This window comes from Glycine soja, chromosome 7 (assembly GCF_004193775.1).
Source record: "Glycine soja cultivar W05 chromosome 7, ASM419377v2, whole genome shotgun sequence".
In the NCBI taxonomy this organism is placed as follows: Eukaryota; Viridiplantae; Streptophyta; class Magnoliopsida; order Fabales; family Fabaceae; genus Glycine; species Glycine soja.
The window spans coordinates 28450728-28470401 of NC_041008.1; the positions used below are offsets into that span (position 1 = coordinate 28450728).

Consider the following 19674-nt stretch of genomic DNA (forward strand, 5'->3'; position numbering starts at 1 on the left):
GACCACATCCTGCAAACTCTGCATGATCAGGAGCTGGCCCTAAGGCAGGCTCTACAGCATAGACAAGGAAAGCTCTGAGCTTTGAGCAAAGGGACCTGGAAGAACTGGAACTATTGGTGGTGAAGGAAGAGCAGAAGTAGATGGAGCCGATGTAGAGGGAGCAGGGGCAAGGGCATCTGATGTAGATGGGGCCTCAGATCTTCTAGCCCTGGATTTCTGGGTTCCCCGAAAAGTGACCGAAGGGTCATCCAGGTTCCAGCAATTCTTTTTAATATAAGTCAAATAAATGGCTGGGCTCAAGGATTCAAAGGTCAAAGAATCAGATGTGACTCCTCGGGCCTTGCACAAGGCAGTAATCAAGGCTGGAAAGCCTAGCCTCGAGGAGTCGTGTTGTGCTATAAGAGAGATCTGATCTGAGATAAGGGACCCCAAGCTCATATCCATCTTCATGACGAGCCCGTATATCAACTTAGCCCTATCCAGAGTAATATCTGAAGTATGAAATTTTGGGGCTAAGTTAGAAAAAGATAGAACACTCTAGGTCTGGGCCAGAGTAGTAAGATTCTTCCTCAAAATATTCAAAGGCAGCCCGTCTTCATTCAGCTCAAAGCCCCTCTGAGGGATACATAGACGGGCTGCAAGCTCTTAAGGAACAGGCCTTAGATTAGCAAACCTGGAGTAGGCGAGCAAGCTCTCCCTTTCCTCTATGACCATTGGTGTCTTCAAGAAGGTGTTGAGGGTGTCAGCATCAAATTTAATTAGGTGCCCTTGCACCCTGACCTGCCTAGGCGATTTGACTTCAGGGTCATAGAGGTTAGCATAAAATTATTTAATAATAGCAACATCGATGCTTCCCTCTGAGAAGTTAGTGAGCTCCTTATGCCAGTTCCTCCTCTTAATTTCCCTTCTAAATTCATCAAATTTGGCATAGAACAACTTCACATTCCTTTCCGGAACGATTTTTCCGCCAAGAATATTGTCTGCATATCTGCCCTAGGCATCTTGTGATTTGAATTTTGATCTGTCATATCGTGCCTAGGACACTGAAGCTGGTGCCTTCCTTTTACGAGAAACCATCTACAAAACAAAAGAATCAAATCACAAGATTAGACAGGAATTATTCAAATTGAAAAATAGAAAATAAAACGAAAATTAAGGCTGGGCGCTTAGCGTGACAGATGCGCTTAGCGCGCCTTATGAAATTTACTCATGAGCTAAGCACGATAGACACGCACTTAGAGTGTGAACCTAGAAAATATTTTTTCTGCAGAATGGGCTTAGTGAGCAGGCTCGCTAAGCGCAATTCCACAAATTTTTAAAACAGAGAAAGATTAACATTTAAAGCGGTGAGGCACGCTTAGCGCAACTACTAAACTAGACAGGACAGGCTTCGCGAGCAGGCTCGCTAAGCCCAATTCTAAGAAATTTAAAAACAGAGACATAATAGCGCTTAGCGTGACATGCACGCTTTGCGCGCAACAAAAACACAAAAATCCTAAGTGTCTGATACACAGTTGATGCAATCCTACCCCACAAGGGCATTGGATAGAAGACTCCAAGTAGATTGTGCCAGAGATCCAAGGGAAGGCCCTAGGGTTCTCATGAGCCTTAGGGTAGATTTCAAGCCCATGGGCTAAGTATGAGCGTACTTATCTTTGTAAATATTAGAATAGGTTTTTCCTTCGTTTGGGCCTTGTATTTTGGCCATTCTAGTAGTATAGGGTTTTAGCCTTGTATTTCGGGGCATTTTGAGTAGTCTTTGTAGTAAGGAATTATTTTTTTGTATTTTCATGTTTTTTGGCATAGGGGTGAGCTTAGCTATTATAGGGGGTGTGTAGCTAAGCTCTAGCTTCTCATCTCAAGGAGGTGAGCTTAGCTATTAGAGAGGTGTGTGTAGCTAAGCTCTAGCTTCTTTAGGAATCTTCTTAAGCAAGCTTCTCAAAGAGGTGAGCTTAGTTATGAGAGGGTGTGTGTAGCTAAGCTCTATCTTCTCAAGGAAGTTTTCTCAAGGAAGCTTCTCAAGGAAGTTTTCTCAAGAAATCTTCTCAAGGAAGCTACCTAGTCTATAAATAGAAGCATGTGTAACATTTGTTGTAACTTTGATGAATGAAAGTCTTATGAGACACACTTCAAAGTTCCACTTCTCTCCCTCTTTTATTCCTTCAATTTCGTGCTCCCCCCTTCTCTCTTTCTTTTCCTCCATTAAAGCATCCTCTTCAAACTTCTTATCCAAGGCAATTCTTGGTGGTGAAGCTCCTTCTTCCTTGGCTTATTCCCTAGTGGATGGTGTCTCCACTCTCCTCTTCTCCTTTGCCTTCCGCTGCATCTCCATGGTGTAAAATCACCATTTAAGGACCTCATTGAAGCTCAAAGATCCAACCTCCATAGAAGCTCCACAAGCAAGCTTCCATCAAGTGGTAATCAGAGCACAAGAGCTTCAAGTAGGTGCTCCTTAAACCTCCATTATTTTTTTTGCTTTACCTTCTCTTCCATTGTTGTTTCTTCATTTTTCTCCATGTATCTCCTCACATGTCTTGTGCTAAATGTTGTTAACATGATTCTTTAGAGTTTCCACCAATTAAACTTGCTATAGAAGCTAGATTTGATTTTCTATGGTTCAAATTTCTTGTTCTTGTTCTTGAACCATGAATTGTGTTGAGTTTAGGTTCCTTTGAGTTTTGTCTTGTTATTTTTTTGTGGCTGAGAACTAAACCATAAAATTTTTACAAAAATATTAAAGTGGAAGAAAACCTCAAAAATCTAGAGTGACTTGTTCACCTATTGTAGTTTTGTCATAGAAGTCATGTCTAGTCATGAAACTTGTCACATAAGATTTCTTATGTTGTGCTGAATTTTATTTTCTGGTTTCTTTGTCTAACTCATTTGTTCATGAGTGTATGAAATTCTTTTAGCCTATTATTTGATTTGAGTCAAATCTTTCATGTTAATTATTCCTTAACATGTTCATGCAAAATTCTTAGAGAGTCTTTGATTGTGAACCTTTTCTTGAACTTTTAGGTTTCCTTATGATTGTGTCTATTGTGAATTTGAGTTTTGGTGATTGAATTGCTGGCTGAAATATTGATCCTAAGTGAATATTGAACTCCTAAAACTGTGGTAAACAATCCTAGTGAGTTCAACATACATAGGAAGGTTGAAAGTAAGCCCAAGGCAATGAATATACCATGCTTAAAAAAAATCGTTGGTGCTGGCAGCTTGGACATACAAACTTGTAAAAATTACTGAGAATTGGTTACTTCGAATTTTGAGCTGAAATTTTTACTGAATTTTCTAGACATCTGGAAAAAATTTAGAAAAAAAGAAACAAGTGATTTGGATAAAAGGAAAAAAATAAGAAAAATCACACAAGTTGGTAGAAAAATCAGTATCCAGAAAAAGAAAAAGGTGAAAGGAAAGTGTGTTTGTTGTTTTGGCTCAAAATTTATTCTATAATTTGTGCCTATGTTATACCAATCTTAGTTCTGAAATTTCAATTGAAAATTACTGTAAAAACAAGTGCCAAAGTTAGAGGTTTGTTGAGTCTTTTTTTTATAGTTTTTTTTACTCTAATCTATAGCCATTCTAAGTTTCTCTTTGAGTCCTAGCTTGCTTCTATGTCCTTTTCATTGATTTAATTGTTGAATAATCCTTGAAAAGTTGTCTTGTTAAAACTCCATTGTTTTAGCTTTCATTTCATTTTTTTGGTCTTTCGTTATTGCTTGTCTCTTTGTTTCCTTATTTGTGGGTTGCCATATAGGGAATTGGAAGGAGGATTGGTGTCGTCCCTTGAAGAATTTGAGTCAAGAAGCAAGGGGCCAACCACCTTAAGAGCTATTGGACTAAGAAGCACTCCAAATTAAGTGAATCATCAAAGAGAGAACAACCACCAAAATTGAGGGTGTTTTGTAATTTTATAATTTGCAATTTACTTACCTTCATTGCTTTCAAGTTTTGTAACAAAAAGGCCTTTCATTGGAAGTGTGTTGGGAGCCTCCAATAGGTTACCAAACTTCCATTTGTGTGTAATAATTTTAGGCAATTTTTCCTTAGGATAGTGAATGTTTTGTTGGGAACCTTGAATGTGGTCATCCAAACACTCTTAGGATTCGCCTAGTTTATATTTCTTGCTTACTTTCATAGCTTATTTCCTTTACCTTCCATTGTCAAACCACCTAGATAGCTTTCCTTTTACCAATTAGTTTTTTACCTTATCTTTCACACCTCTTTTAGTGTTTATTTTGTCTAGTTTCAACCATAGTTTCTTTTACCTTTTTTTTTCAAACCTCCAACAAGAAAGAACCACAACTTAGGAACCAACATGAGTCATCATTCATCTAATGTTAATGGCGAGGGTACTAGTCATAAAGACCCTTTATCTAGAATCTTAGATGAGTTGAGTTCCCTCAAGTTAAGGAAAGAAAAACAAGAGAGAAAAGAAAAAGGAAAAAAAAGAGTGGAAGAAATAAGTCAAGATGAAAGAAAGAAAATAAGAGAGGAAGAAAGAAGAAAAATAATGAAAGAAATGAAAAGAGAAAAACATGCCTCCTATAGTAGTCATAACTCTTGCAAGAGCCTAAGTGAAGAACTTCGTGACTATTACGAAGGAAGGCATAGGTCACATCTTAGACCTCACTCCCATAGAAGAGAAAAGGAAAGAAAGCCTCAAGAGGCTAACATTAACCTCTCATACTTCCATGGGAAGGACAATGTAGAGGCTAACTTAGTTTGGGAAATAAGGGTAGAGCAACTACTTAAAAAGAAGTCTACATCAAAATCTTATGGCTCTCACTCTTATCCAAAGAAAGACCAAGGTCAAGGCATCTTAGGGGTGACACCTTCTAAGCCCAAAGATGATAAGGGGAAGACAATAGAAAAGCAAGCCCCTAAGGCTAGTATGCAAGAGAAAAATAGCTCTATAAAGTGCTTTAAATGTCTTGGAAGAGGATACATTACTTCTCAATGCCCCACCACAAAAACCATGATTATGAGGGGCCAAGACATTTATAGTAGCCAAGATAAGGCTACTACTTCACCTTCCTCTAGTGAAAGTGAAAAAGCAAAAGGGGAAGAATCTAGTGAAGAAATCTACCCCCAAGAAGAATGACAACCATTAGTGGTTAAAGAGAAGTGTAAGGAGGTAAGTGTCTCCTCCAAGAGGTTAGCTAAGAAGGAAACTCATTTTACAATAAAGACAAACATTAAAGAAATTTTCCCTCTTAGACAACCTCCACATTTTCTCTTTTGTAAAAAGACACTTGCTAGCATTGCCACACCTCTTGGGCTTGAGTTTATTCCTCAAGTAAAGAAGTTGTTGGATGAGGGTTTGGTTCGCCAGAGCTTAAATCCTTGTGCTTTGTTGGTGTCCAAAATAGGTATTATTAGGCACCAAGTCCCTAAAATAGGTAGTATGATGAATGTTTTGAGTGGTGCAACCCTCTTTTGTAAAATCACTTGTGCACGTAACATCTTTTTGGTGTGTGTACATATGGACCCATTAGGTAGGTTTGTTCTTATTTTTAGTTTCAATACAAACTTAGGTACTCATATGGGACACCTTAGGTTTGTCATACTTTTTGGTAGGAATAATCAATATGAAAATACAGAAAAAAAGTATGTTTTATTGCGTTACTTTTCTTAATTTTTCAAATAGTGATCAAGGGGTTCCCATGAACCCTAAGAGAATAAAGGTCATTCCTGAGTGGCCCACTCCACCAAGTATAAGAAAAATTTGGGGCTTCCATGACTTAACAAACTTTTACAAAAGGTTTGTCCCATATTTTTCTATACTTGTAGCACCACTCATTGAGTTGGTGAGGAACCATGTTTCTTCATGGGAAGATGCCCAGGAAATGGGTTTTCAGACCTTACCTTACTTCAACATACCAAACACTACTAATACATATCTTTTTGTTCTTTTTACAGGTGTCAAGGGAAGGAGCCCAGAGTATGAAGAACCTCGAGATTTGAGGTCAAATCCTTTCCAAGGTGGAGGGAATGATGCAATACTACCCGCAAGGGCATTGGATAGAAGACTCCAAGTAGATTATGCCAGAGATCCAAGGGAAGGCCCTAGGGTTCTCATGAGCCTTAGGGTAGATTTCGAGCCCATGGGTTAAGTATGAGCCTGCTTATCTTTGTAAATATTAGAATAGGTTTTTCCTTCGTTTGGGCCTTGTATTTTGGCCATTCTAGTAGTATAGGGTTTTAGCCTTGTATTTCGGGGCATTTTGAGTAGTCTTTGTAGTAAGGAATTCTTTTTTTGTATTTTCATGTTTTTTGGCATATGGGTGAGCTTAGCTATTATAGGGGGTGTGTAGCTAAGCTCTAGCTTCTCATCTCAAGGAGGTGAGCTTAGCTATTAGAGAGGTGTGTGTAGCTAAGCTCTAGCTTCTTTAGGAATCTTCTTAAGCAAGCTTCTCAAAGAGGTGAGCTTAGTTATGAGAGGGTGTGTGTAGCTAAGCTCTAGCTTCTCAAGGAAGTTTTCTCAAAGAAGCTTCTCAAGGAAGTTTTCTCAAGAAAGCTTCTCAAGGAAGCTACCTAGTCTATAAATATGAGACACACTTCAAAGTTCCACTTCTCTCCCTCTTTTATTCCTTCAATTTCATGCTCCCCCCTTCTCTCTTTCTTTTCCTCCATTAAAGCATCCTCTTCAAGCTTCTTATCCAAGGCATTTCTTGGTGGTGAAGCTCCTTCTTCCTTGGCTTATTCCCTAGTGGATGGTGTCTCCACTCTCCTCTTCTCCTTTTCCTTCCGCTACATCTCCATGGTGTAAAATCACCATTGAATGACCTCATTGAAGCTCAAAGATCCATCCTCTATAGAAGCTCCACAAGCAAGCTTCCATCAATAGTACTCGCTTAGCGCACAGCCGCGCTTAGTGAGTTCAACAAATAACTCAACAGAGAAGATGAACGCGCTTAATCTTCAACAGAAGCGATGAACTCGCTTAGCACAGCAAGGCACATAGCGAGTTCATCGTGATTTCCAGAAAACTAGGGGTTTCTCACCCCTTCTCATAGGCCCCTATTGGGCCATCAAATCCTAATCAAAACAAGCACATTGTGACTACAGTACAACCCTAAAGCTATTCTAAGTAACAACTAACCTAACACTAAGCATAAATAGAAATTCTACCTAACGATCACTAAGTTATCTATCCTAAGGTTGAAAACTTAGAACGAAAATGAAGTAAAGTAAAGAAACTTACTGGGATTGTGTAGATGAATGCAAAGAACAGCAAAGTGTTGGATCAAGTGGCCCCGGAATAATTAAGAAGGGGGGGTTGAATTAATTATGAACGTGCCTTTACTAATTAAAAATTATCCTTCTTAATGTTACTAGATTCAATTAGGCTTTACTAATATGTTATGCGAAAGTAAAGAACAAAAACAATAATTTAGACAAAAGTAAAGCGAAAATAAAAATACACAACGGAAATTAAAGAGTGTAGGGAAGAAGAAGACAAACACAAGATTTATACTGGTTCGGCCACAACTCGTGCCTACATCCAGTCCCCAAGCAACCACCGGTTCTTGAGATTTCCAATTACCTTGTAAAATCCTTTACAAGCAAAGATCCACAAGGGATGTACCCTCCCTTATTCTCTTTGAACAACCAAGTGGATGTACGCTCCACTTGAACTGATCCACAAGAGACGTACCCTCTCTTGTTCTCAGTATCACAACCCAAGTAGATGTACGCTCTACTTGTACCACAAAGGATGTACCCTCCAATGTGTTAAGACAAAGAATTCTTAGGCGATTAGTGATGCAAGCTCCATTGGAGCTTGTAGGCCTAGGATCTTCTTCATCAATGGATTCCTTTGCTTCTTAGAAGATGAATGGCAGCGGAATGGAGAAAGGAAGAGAGATAGGAGACACCACTTCAAGGAGAAGATGAGTCTAGAAGAAGCTCACCACCATAGGAGGCCATGGATAAGAGCTTGGAGGAAGAAGGAGATGAATGAAGGGAGAGGGAGAGAAGAGCACGAAATTTTGTGCTCTAAATGAGCTTTGAAATCTGAAGTTTAATATTCAAATTATCAAAGTTGAAAAAAATGCACACACATGACCTCTATTTATAGCCTAAGTGCCACACAAAATTGGAGGGAAATTCAAATTTCACTTAAATTTGAAATTGAATTTGTGGAGCCAAACTTTGGAGCCAAAATTTCACTAATTATGATTAGTGAATTTTAGTTATGGTTCAGCCCACTAATCCAAGATCAATTCCAAGATTCTCCACTAAGTGTGCTTAGGTGTCATGAGGCATGAAAAGCATGAAGGACATGCACAAAGTGTGACTATATGAAGTGGCAATGGGGTGTAGTAAGCAAATGCTCACCTCCCCCTCTAAAATTTAATTGGATTGGGCTTCTACCAATTCAATTAAATTTATTTCCAACCACACACATCAAATATCCACTTAGTGCATGTGAAATTACAAAACTACCCCTAATACAAAAACTAGTCTAGGTACCCTAAAATACAAGGGCTGAAAAATCCTATATTTCTAGGGTACCCTACCTACATTATGGAGCCCTAAATACAAGGCCCAAAAATAATGAAACCTTAATCTAATATTTACAAAGATAAGTGGGCTCGTACTTAGCCCATGGGCCCGAAATCTACCCTAAGGCTCATAAGAACCCTAGGGCCTTCTCTTGCATCTCTGGCCCAATCTACTTGGAGTTTTCTATACAATGCCCTTGCGGGGTAGGATTGCATCATTCCCTCCCCCTTGAAAAGGATTTGACCTCAAATCCCGAGGTTCTTGAAAATCTAGGCTTTTTTCCTCAACACCTGTAAAAAGAACAAAAACATATGTATTAGTGGTGTTTAGTATGTTGAAGTAAGGTAAGGTTTGAAAACTCATTTGCTGGGCATCTTCCCATGAAGGAACATAGTTCCTCACCAACTCAATGAGTGGTGCTACAAGTATAGAAAAATATGGGGCAAACCTTTTGTAAAATTTTGTTAAGTCTTGGAAGCCCCAAATTTTTCTTGCACTTGGTGGAGTGGGCCATTCAGGAATGACCTTTATTCTCTTAGGGTTCAAGGGAACCCCTTGATCACAATTTAAAAAAATTAAGAAAAGTAAAGCAATAGAACATACCTTTTTCTGTATTTACATGTTGATTATTCCTACCAAAAAGTATGACAAACCTAAGGTGTCCCATATGAGTGCCTAAGTTTGTATTGAAACTAAAAATAAGAACAAACCTACCTAATGAGTCCCTATGTACACAAATCATGAAGATGTTGGGTGCACGAGTGATTTTACAAAAGAGTGTTGCACCACCCAAAGCATTAATCACACCACCTATTTTAGGGATTTGGTGCCTAATAATACCTATTTTGGGCACCAACAAAGCACAAGGATTTAATCTCTTGCGAACCAAACCCTCATCCAACAACTCCTTTACTTGAGGAATAAACTCAAGCCTAAGAGATGTGGCAATGCTAACAAGTGTCTTTTTACAAAGGAGAAAATGTGGAGGTTGTCTAAGAAGGGAAATTTCTTTAATATTTGTCTTTATTTCAAAATGTCTTTCCTTCTTAGATAACCTCTTGGAGGAGACACTTACCTCCTTACACTTCTCCTTAACCATTAAAGGTTGTCCTTCTTCTTGGGGGTAGATCTCTTCACTAGATTCTTCCCCTTTTGCTTCTTCACTTTTACTAGAGGAAGGTGAAGTAGTAGCCTCATCTTGGCTACTATAAATGTCTTGGCCCCTCATAATCATGGTTTTCTTGGTGGGGCATTGAGAATTAATGTGTCCTCTTCCAAGACATTTAAAGCACTTCATGGAGCTAGTCTTCTCTTGCATACTAGCCTTAAGGGGTTGCTTTTCTATTGTCTTCCCCTTATCATCTTTGGGCTTAGAAGGTCTCACCCCTAAGATTCCTTGACCTTGGTCTTTCTTTGGATATGAGTGAGAGCCATAAGATTTTGAAGTAGACTTCCTTTTAAGTTGTTGCTCTACCCTTATTTCCCAATCTAAATTAGCCTCTACATTGTCCTTCTCATGGAAGTATAGGAGTTTAATGTTAACCTCTTGAGGCTTTCTTTCATTTTCTCTCCTATGGGAGTGAGGTCTAAGATGTGACCTATGCCTTCCTTCATAATAGTCACGAAGTTTTTCACTTAGGCTCTTGCAAGAGTTATGACTACTATAGGAGACATGTTTTTCTCTTTTCATTTCTTTCATTATTTTTCTTCTTTCTTCCTCTCTTATTTTCTCTCTTTCATCTTGACTTATTTCTTCCACTCTTTTTTTACCTTTTTCTTTTCTCTCTTGTTTTTCTTTCCACGACTTAAGGGATCTCAACTCATCTAATATCTTATACAAGGGGTCCTTAGGAGTAGAACCCTCACCATTAACACTAGATGAAGAATGAAGACTCATGTTGGTTCCTAAGTTATGGTTCTTTCTTGTTGGGGGTTTGAAAACAAAAGGTAAAATAAACTATGGTTGAAACTAGCCAAAATAAACACTAAAAGAGGTGTGAAAGATAAGGTAAAAACTAATTGGTAAAAGGCAAGCTATCTAGGCGGTTTGACAATGGAGGGTAAAGGAAATAAGCTATGAAAATAAGCAAGAAATTAAAGTGCACGAAATGCAAACTAGGCGGATCCTAGGAGTGTTTGGATGACCTCATTTAAGGTTCCCAACAAAACACTCACTATCCTAAGGGGAAATTGCCTAAAATTATTACACACAAATGGAAGTAGGGTGACCTAGTGGAGGCTCCCAACTTACTTCCAATGAAAGGCCTTTTTGTTACAAAATTTGAAAGCAAAGCAAATTGCCAATTACAAAATTACAAAGAAAAAAGTCCTCAATTGTGGTGGCTATTCTCTCTTTAGTGTTTCACTCAATTTGGAGTGCTTCTTAGTCCAATAGCTCTTAAGGTGGTTGGCCCCTTGCTTCTTGACTAAAATTCTTCAAGATATGGCACCAATCCTCCTTTCCAATTCCCTATATGGCAACTCACAAGCAAGGAAACAAAGAGAGAGAAGCAATAACCAAAGACCAAAAAAAAATGAAATGAAAGCTAAACCAATAGAGTTTTAACAAGACAAATTTCCAAGTATTATTCAACAATTAAAGCAATGAAAAGCACAAAAAAGTAAGTTAGGACTCAAAGAGAAACCTAGAATGGCTCTAGAGTAGAGTAGAAAAACTCTAAAAAAAAGACTCAAGAAACCTCTAGTTTTGGCACTTGTTTTCACAATAATTTTCAATTGAAATTTCAGAACTAGGATTGGTATAAAATAGGCACCAATTATAGAACAAATTTTGAGCCAAAACAACAAGCACACTTTCCTTTCACTTTTCTTTTTTTTTCCTGGACACTGATTTTTCTGCCAACTTTTGAGATTTTTATTATTTTTTCCTTTAATCCAAATCGCTTGGTTATTTTTTTATAATTTTTGTCCAGATGTCTAGAAAATTCAGTAAAAGTTTCAGCTCAAAAAACGTAGTGACCAATTCCCAGTAATTTATACAAGTTCGTATGTTCAAGCTGCCAGCACCAGCGATTTCAACCTAGAAATCAAGAGTAGTGTTTATGTTGCTTAAGGCTTGGATAGTTACAATTTGTGTTTGCTTATGCTCAATTATCTTGAATAACACAATTCAATAGAGCTTAAGACTTATTTGATTCACAAATCCAGCCACAACTCAGCACCACAACTCAACTTCATCATAGGCATCATGTAGGAATCTTAGAAAACAAAAAAGAGTTCAACAACAAGACTACTTCTAGGAATTGATTTAGAACATGTTATGAACTAAATAACATGCATGAATTAGACTCAAAATTCAAAAGATAGGCTAAGAATGACAACAATACATGAACAAATGTATCTAGAATTCAATCAACAAAATAAAAATTCAACACAAACTTAGAACATAATGTGACAATTACTATGACTAAACATGACTCTAAGACAACATGGATTAAGTGATTTACACTTAGATTTTTGTGTTTTTTTTTTCTAATCAATATTTTGGAAGAAAATTTAGATCTAAGGTTCACCACATGAATATTATGAATGAAAAATGATAGAACCTAAAATCAACACAAAAACAAGACTTAAGAGTAGATCTACAAAATTTGAACCATAGAAATGCAAGAACAAGTGTAGATCTAAGATTTAATCGGTTTATTTTTTTTTAATCTACTCTAAACAGTACCAAACCACAAGACAATGGAGGATATACATGGAGAATAAGATGAAGAACAAGGAATTAAAGAGAATTCACCGAACAAAAAGATAGAGGAAGCAAAAGAACATCACCTAGATGAAGATGCTTTGATACCACATGATGCAAGCTCCATTGGAGCTTGTAGGCCTAGGATCTTCTTCATCAATGGATTCCTTTGCTTCTTGGAAGATGAATGGCAGTGGAATGGAGAAAGGAAGAGAGAGAGGAGACGCCACTTCAAGGAGAAGATGAGTCTAGAAGAAGCTCACCACCATAGGAGGTCATGGATAAGAGCTTGGAGGAAGAAGGAGATGAATGAAGGGAGAGGGAGAGAAGAGCATGAAATTTTGTGCTCTAAATGAGCTTTGAAATATGAAATTTAATATTCAAATTATCAAAGTTGAAAAAAATGCACACACATGACCTCTATTTATAGCCTAAGTGTCACACAAAATTGGAGGGAAATTCAAATTTCACTTGAATTTGAAATTGAATTTGTGGAGCCAAACTTTGGAGCCAAAATTTCACTAATTATGATTAGTGAATTTTAGTTATGGTTCAGCCCACTAATCCAAGATCAATTCCAAGATTCTCCACTAAGTGTGCTTAGGTGTCATGAGGCATGAAAAGCATGAAGGACATGCACAAAGTGTGACTATATGATGTGGCAATGGGGTGTAGTAAGCAAATGCTCACCTCCCCCTCTAAAATTTAATTGGATTGGGCTTCTACCAATTCAATTAAATTTATTTCCAACCACACACATCAAATATCCACTTAGTACATGTGAAATTACAAAACTACCCCTAATACAAAAACTAGTCTAGGTACCCTAAAATACAAGGGCTGAAAAATCCTATATTTCTAGGGTACCCTACCTACATTATGGAGCCCTAAATACAAGGCCCAAAAATAACGAAACCTTAATCTAATATTAACAAAGATAAGTGGGCTCATACTTAGCCCATGGGCCCGAAATCTACCCTAAGGCTCATAAGAACCCTAGGGCCTTCTCTTGCATCTCTGGCCCAATCTACTTGGAGTTTTCTATCCAATGCCCTTGTGGGATAGGATTGCATCAGTTAGTCCCTTGAATCTTTGTAAGGGGAAACAAAAGATATCTCAGGCGGTTAGTCCTTTGAAATCTCTTGTTTAAAGGGAAAGGGAAAAAGATATCTCAGGCAGTTAGTCCTTTGAAATCTTTTGTAAGAAACAGAAGATATCTCAGGCGGTTAGTCCTTTGAAATCTTTTGTCAAGAGGGAGAAGGGAAGAAACAAAAGAAATCTCAGACGGTTAATCCTTTGAATCTTTTGACAAGAGAGAAGGAATGAAGCAAAATAATAGCACAAGTTTTCGGTCAATGAACTTTTCTTGAAAAAGAAAGTATTGAACAAAAACTTTTAGAAAGATGAAGAGAAATGAATGAAAGAAATCTTGTTATGCATGAAAGGAATTAGTTTTAGTATATGAAATTCGTTCCATGGTCACATATTTATAATCATTTGATGACTCAAGTTAAAGTTTGTGACTCTTGGCAATTTCTCTAAAACTAGTCACTTTAAAAGTTATGACTTTTGTGAAAAAATAGTCACTTTAAAAGTTATGACTTTCAAAAAAATCTTCAGAAACAAGTCACCTTAAGAATTGTGACTTTTGGTAATTTATTTTTCAAAACAAGTCACTGGTAATCTATAACCATCATAGTGTAATCGTTTACACATCAACAGATGTGACTCTTCATGTTTAAATTTGAAAATCAAAACATTTAGAAACACTGGTAATCGATTACAAGTATTGTGTAATCGATTATACAAGTTTGAAATGATTTGAAAAAGTTTTATCACAAGTTGTGACTCTTGAAATTTGAAATCTAACGTTTTAAAACATTGGTAATCGATTACATGATTATGGTAATCGATTACAACTTTGTAAATCTGTTTTGAAAAGAATGTTGGCTACTGGTAATCGATTACTGCCTTCTGGTAATCAAATTACTAGAGAGTAAAACCCTTTGGTAAAAAAGAATTCTTTTTGAAAAATTATTGTGTTATTCAATGTTTTGAAAAACTCTTTTAATACTTATTGTGATTGAGTCTTCTCTTGATTCTTGAATCTTGAGTCTTGATTCTTTACTTGAATCTTGAGTCTTGAATCTTGAATCTTGATCTTGATTCTTGAAACTTGTTTGACTCTTGATTCTTTGGCATCATCAAAATAACCTTGGAAGGCATTGCTTCCACAATCCTAAAGCTATTCTAACTAACAACTAACCTAACACTAAGCATAAACAGAAATTCTACCTAACAATCACTAAGTTATCTATCCTAAGGTTGAAAACTTAGAATGAAAATGAAGTAAAGTAAATGGACGTCCCAAAATTAAGGGAATATCTGCATCTTCTTCAATGTCCATTACAACAAAGTCAGCGGGAAAGATAAGGTGTTTGACCCAAACCAGAACATCCTCAATCACTCCATAAGGTCTGGTGATGGAGCGATCTGCTAACTATAAAGTCATCCTAGTCGGTATTATCTCTAACTCTCCAATTCTCCGACACATGGAAAGCGACATCAAATTAATGTTGGACCCCAAGTCAATAAGAGCCTTGCCAACAGAAACTTCACCTACAGAACAAGGAATAGTGACATTGCCTGGATCCTTATGTTTTGGTGGAAGGATGCGTTGAATTACAGCACTGCAGTTTCCTTCCACAATGATGTTGTCACTATGGATGTACTTGTTCTTCCTAGTTAGCATGTCTTTCAGAAATTTAGCATAGAGTGGCATTTGCTGTAAAGCTTCTCCAAAGGGCATGGTAATTTCTAGCTTCTTGAAAATATCCAGAAATCTAGCTAGATGTCTTTTTTTGTCCTTCCTAGAAGGTACCAAAGGATATGGTACTTCTCTCCCTTCAGCTGAAGATGCTTCTTTCTTTTTCTCTCTAGCACACTCACTCTTGCTTTTTCTCTTCTCTTCTTTTTCTTTTTTTCTTTTTCAATTTTCTCATTTTTTTTTCATTTTCTTTTTCTTTCTCCTTTTCTTTTTCTTTTTTCTTCTTTTCTTTCTCACTCACACTTATTGGTATCTCTTTCTGCTGATCATCTTCTACTTCCACTTCTTCCTCAGTCTCACTCAAAGGTTCTATCACTAGGTCAATTGCTAGCTCAGTCACCAGTTGTTGTTTTTCTTCACCTATCCTCATTTCTCCTTCATTCATGCTCACCATTCTACTTCTAGTCATAACAGCCTTGCACTCCTCCTTAGGATTCTTCTCTGTGTTGGCTCCAAAGCTACTTGATGGTCAGTCTGCCAATTGTTTTGCCAATTGTCCCACCTGGACTTCTAGATTCTTGATGGCTGACTCTGTGCTCTTTTGATTGGACATGGATACTTGCATGAACTGAGCAAGAGTCTCTTTCAGCTTCGTTGTTCTATCATAAAGACTAGGCCTTTGTTGTTGTGGATTGTTAGATGGCCCACCTTGGTCTTTATTGAACTGATTGCCAGGGTGAGTTCTCCACTGTCCCTGTTGCTGATTATATTGCTAGCCATGTTGAAATCCAAAATATCCACTTGCATTAAAGTTTGGTCTTGGCTGGTTCCCCATATAGTTCACTTCATGTGTTGTATCTTCTGTGGGAATGCAGCAGCCAGAATCATGTGCTCCACCACATATAACACAACCTGCAACCAGCAAAACAAAAGAGGGTGAAGGTTGTCCAAAATGTAATTGGGTTGGCAACTTACTCAATGTTTCTATCAATGCCTCAAGTTGCTTGGATAGCATCTTGTTTTGTGCCAACAATGCATCCTGTGATGAAAGCTCTAGCAGGCTTCTTTTGGAAGGAATGTATGCTCTATCACGCAAAATTGCACGGTCACTAGCAGCCATATTTTCAATCAATTCCATTGCTTCTTCAGGGGTTTTCAATTTTATTTTTCCCCCTGCAGAAGTATCTAAAAGCTGCTTGGGTTGTGGCCTTAACCCGTCAATGAAAATATTGAGCTGGATTGGTTCTAAAAATCCATGTGTAGGCGTCTTTCTTAGTAACCCATGAAATCTTTCCAAAGCCTCACTCAAGGACTTGTCTGGAAATTGATGAAATGATGAGATGACAGCTTTTCCTTCAGCAGTCTTAGACTCTGGGAAGTACTTCTTCAGAAATTTTTCAACCACTTCATCCCAAGTCTTAAGACTGTTACCTTTAAATGAATGGAGCCATCGTTTTGCTTCTCCAGACAAAGAAAATGAAAACAAGCTCAATCTAACAGCATCCTCAAGCACATCAGCTATTCTGACAGTATTGCATATCTCAATATAGGTAGCTAGATGTGCATACGGGTCTTCATTGGGCAAACCATGTAACAAATTGTTCTGAATCAACTGAATCAATGAATGTGGATAGGTTATCTTCTGTGTTTGAACCTCCGACCGCGCAATGATAGTAAAGAACTACGACACACTTGAGCTAGAGTAATCTTCAAGGGTAATTCTTCTTGGCTCATCAGCCACGATATTGGCTTCAATTAATACTGTGTGAGATTGCCCTTGTTTTGGAAAACTAGAAGATGCCTCAGAAGATAGAGGTTCTTCCTGAATTGTTGTTGCCTCAATGTCCTGCAAAAAAATTCTATTTCTTTCTACGTTCCTTTTCCTGCAAGTTGCATTAATTTCCAAGTCTATTGGAATCAAAGCACCTGCAGAAGACCTTATTTGCATGCAAAACAACAGTTAACCAATTCCAAAGAACAATAAATTCTACAGTAACTAAATATTCACAAAATAACAATGAATCAACGAATAATGAATTAATGCCTTCAAACTGAACTAAGCTTTTCTAAATAAAAGAAGTTCCCCGACAACGGCGCCAAAATTACTTGTTCGACCAGAATACTTGTGATGAGAATCCTGAAACTGGCCAAATACAGGCTAAAGGCCCAAGTGGAGAAGGACGAAGGCCCAAGTGGAGAAGGATAAAGCCCCCGAGTGGAGAAGGATGAAGGCCCAAGTGGAGAAGGATGAAGGCCCAGAGGCAGAGACACTATCAAGACTATTAATTGTTGCTGAAGGCCCAAACTAATTTAAAGGCCCAAGTTAAATATGTTTTTTAGTTATAATTTTATTTATTGTAATTTTGGCCCAAACTGTTTAGAAGGCCCATGTCTATTTTTATCTTCTTGTTCAGATACACTATAAGTATTGGTTTTTGTTTTCAATAAAATGACTTTTGGCATTTGATAAAATTTGGTGAGAGTTTCTCTTTGGGTTCCTTGTTGAACCAATCTCAGACTTATCAAGGTAATCCTTGTGGCGTCTACCCTGACTTATCTTCCTTCACTGGAAGTGGCGTCATCCAAAATCTTTGTAGCTTGTATCAAGCGATCCGCTCCTACTCAGGTTCACATCATCTGGTATCAGAGCTTCGGCTCTTGATACAGGTTATATCCTATCCTATTATTTTTCTTTGTAATTTGTCCAGGTTCGTGTTTTGTCCTTGTTCTGTTATTTGCATTTTTGTTTACATCTTATTTCGTTCTTGTTTGCATCTTGTGTTCTGTTATTTATGTTCTTGTTCTTGTTCTTGTCACGTTCTTGTTCTTGTTTCTTGTGTCTTTCACACTTTGTGTCAAAAAAAAGTTGCAAAAATTTTGAAAAAAAAAATTGGGTGTTTGATCTTTGAACACGAAGTTGAGGCATTTAGAGGTGTTTTTTCGGAAAGAAAATCGTGGATCAAATCCCCTTATCTAGATTCTCCTCTGAATTCTGAGCATTTTGATATATAGTGGGCCTCAAACGGACAACCGTAGCAAAAGTTATGAGCATTTGAAGTTTACTTGTCATATTTGTTATCTTATCTGTTTATCTTATTTATTATCATATCTGTTATCCAAATTAAATCTAATTTGTTATCCAAATCTGATTTTTTATCCAAATCAAATCAAAATTTGTTATCAAAATCAAATCAAATCTAATCTGTTATCCAAATCAAATCTAATCTGCTATCCAAATCAAGTCTAATTTGTTATCCAAATCAAATGCAATCTGTTATCCAAATCAAGTCTAATATGTTATCCAAATCAAATCTAAATCCAAATCAAGTCTAATCTGTTAACCAAAATCAAATATGATTTGTTATCCAAATTAAATATGCTACACAGTCTGTGATAATTAAACTATTTTTCCTGTTATATACCTTGTGTGTCTAATTTGATTCATCCAAGAACTTAAGAGGGAGTGAGTGGTAAAAGGCAAGAGTGAAAACATCACACAAAAGCCTATATTGAGAGCATCAAACACGAGTGAACTACCATCAAAGAGAGAAACACGTGAGTAAAGTGTGGTGAGGTCCTGAATTTTTTTTTAATTTACTGCAAAATTCTTTGTTCCTTAAATCATGGCAAGAGCTGGTGACAATGGTGGTGTATATCATCAACTGGATGGATCTCAACGCTTATTTCTGGACGCGATGACTACACAAATGCAACGTTTGTTGAACCATAACAAAGAAGACCTCTACAGACGAATAGCCAAATCTTCCTTGTTTACTCTTAAACCTCTATCCCCTAGAGAAGTGTGTGATGACCAAATCAGAATGAGAGAAAAGAGAGAACAAGAGAAAGAAAATAGTGAGGCACCACAAAGGAATATGAAAAAGAGTGATACACCCGAGGAAAAGAGTGATACACATAAGAGAGAGAGTGATACACATGAGAGAAAATTTAATTATTTTGCAGAGGTGAGTGAAGTGAGGAAAGTGTTACCTGCTCATGAACCACTCAATCTACAGTATTGCAAAGACAGTAAAATTTCTACTAATAATTCTAATGAGTTTACTATTTCTATTTCTCCTAGTGTTCAACCCTTATTGCAGGAATTTAAAAATTTCTTTCCTAAGGAGATTCCTCATGGACTGCCACCTTCAAGAGGCATAGAACATCAAGTTGATCTCCTCCCCGTAGCTTCATTACCTAACAGGCCAACTTACAAAAGCAATCCCCAAGAGACTCAACGTAAGGATGCACATGCCAAAGTTGAGTATGTGAAAAGATTGTATGACCAAGTGAATGTGCAAATTGCAAAGAAGAATGAAAGCTATACCAAGCAAGCCAGCAAGAAAAGGAAGGAAGTGGTACTTGAACCCGGTGATGATCTTGGACAAGTAAGTGTGAAAATAGATATCTAAAGGCGTTGGGTCCTCCTATTGAGTAAGTTGATGCAATTAAAGATGTTTTTCTAATTAAAAATGTTCCTGTGTTCTATGCTGAGGACAAAAATACCAAACACCGATTCCTCCAGAGTTTGGACTAATTTAAATCAAACTTCGTTCGCAGATCTCTCTTGTTAAACTTAGCCTAATTTAAACAGCATTATACTCACAGCATAATAAAGAAAACTAAAACCCTGCACACTATCCCTAGCAATGCAATTATTCAGTCCCTGCTCTATCAAGTTCTAAGG

The 19674-nt window shown here is 37.3% G+C and overlaps 1 protein-coding gene across 1 annotated transcript; it reads right to left on the minus strand.

The window, feature by feature from the left end:
* Window positions 1–15516: 15516 nt before the first annotated feature.
* Window positions 15517–16721, minus strand: LOC114420554. The gene is made up of 3 exons (XM_028386419.1): window positions 16680–16721; window positions 15832–16599; window positions 15517–15759 (listed from the first exon to the last, which is right to left on the minus strand). Exons 1-3 carry the CDS (start codon window positions 16719–16721, stop codon window positions 15517–15519), a joined length of 1053 nt encoding a protein of 350 aa, XP_028242220.1.
* Between the last annotated feature and the right edge of the window lie 2953 nt (window positions 16722–19674).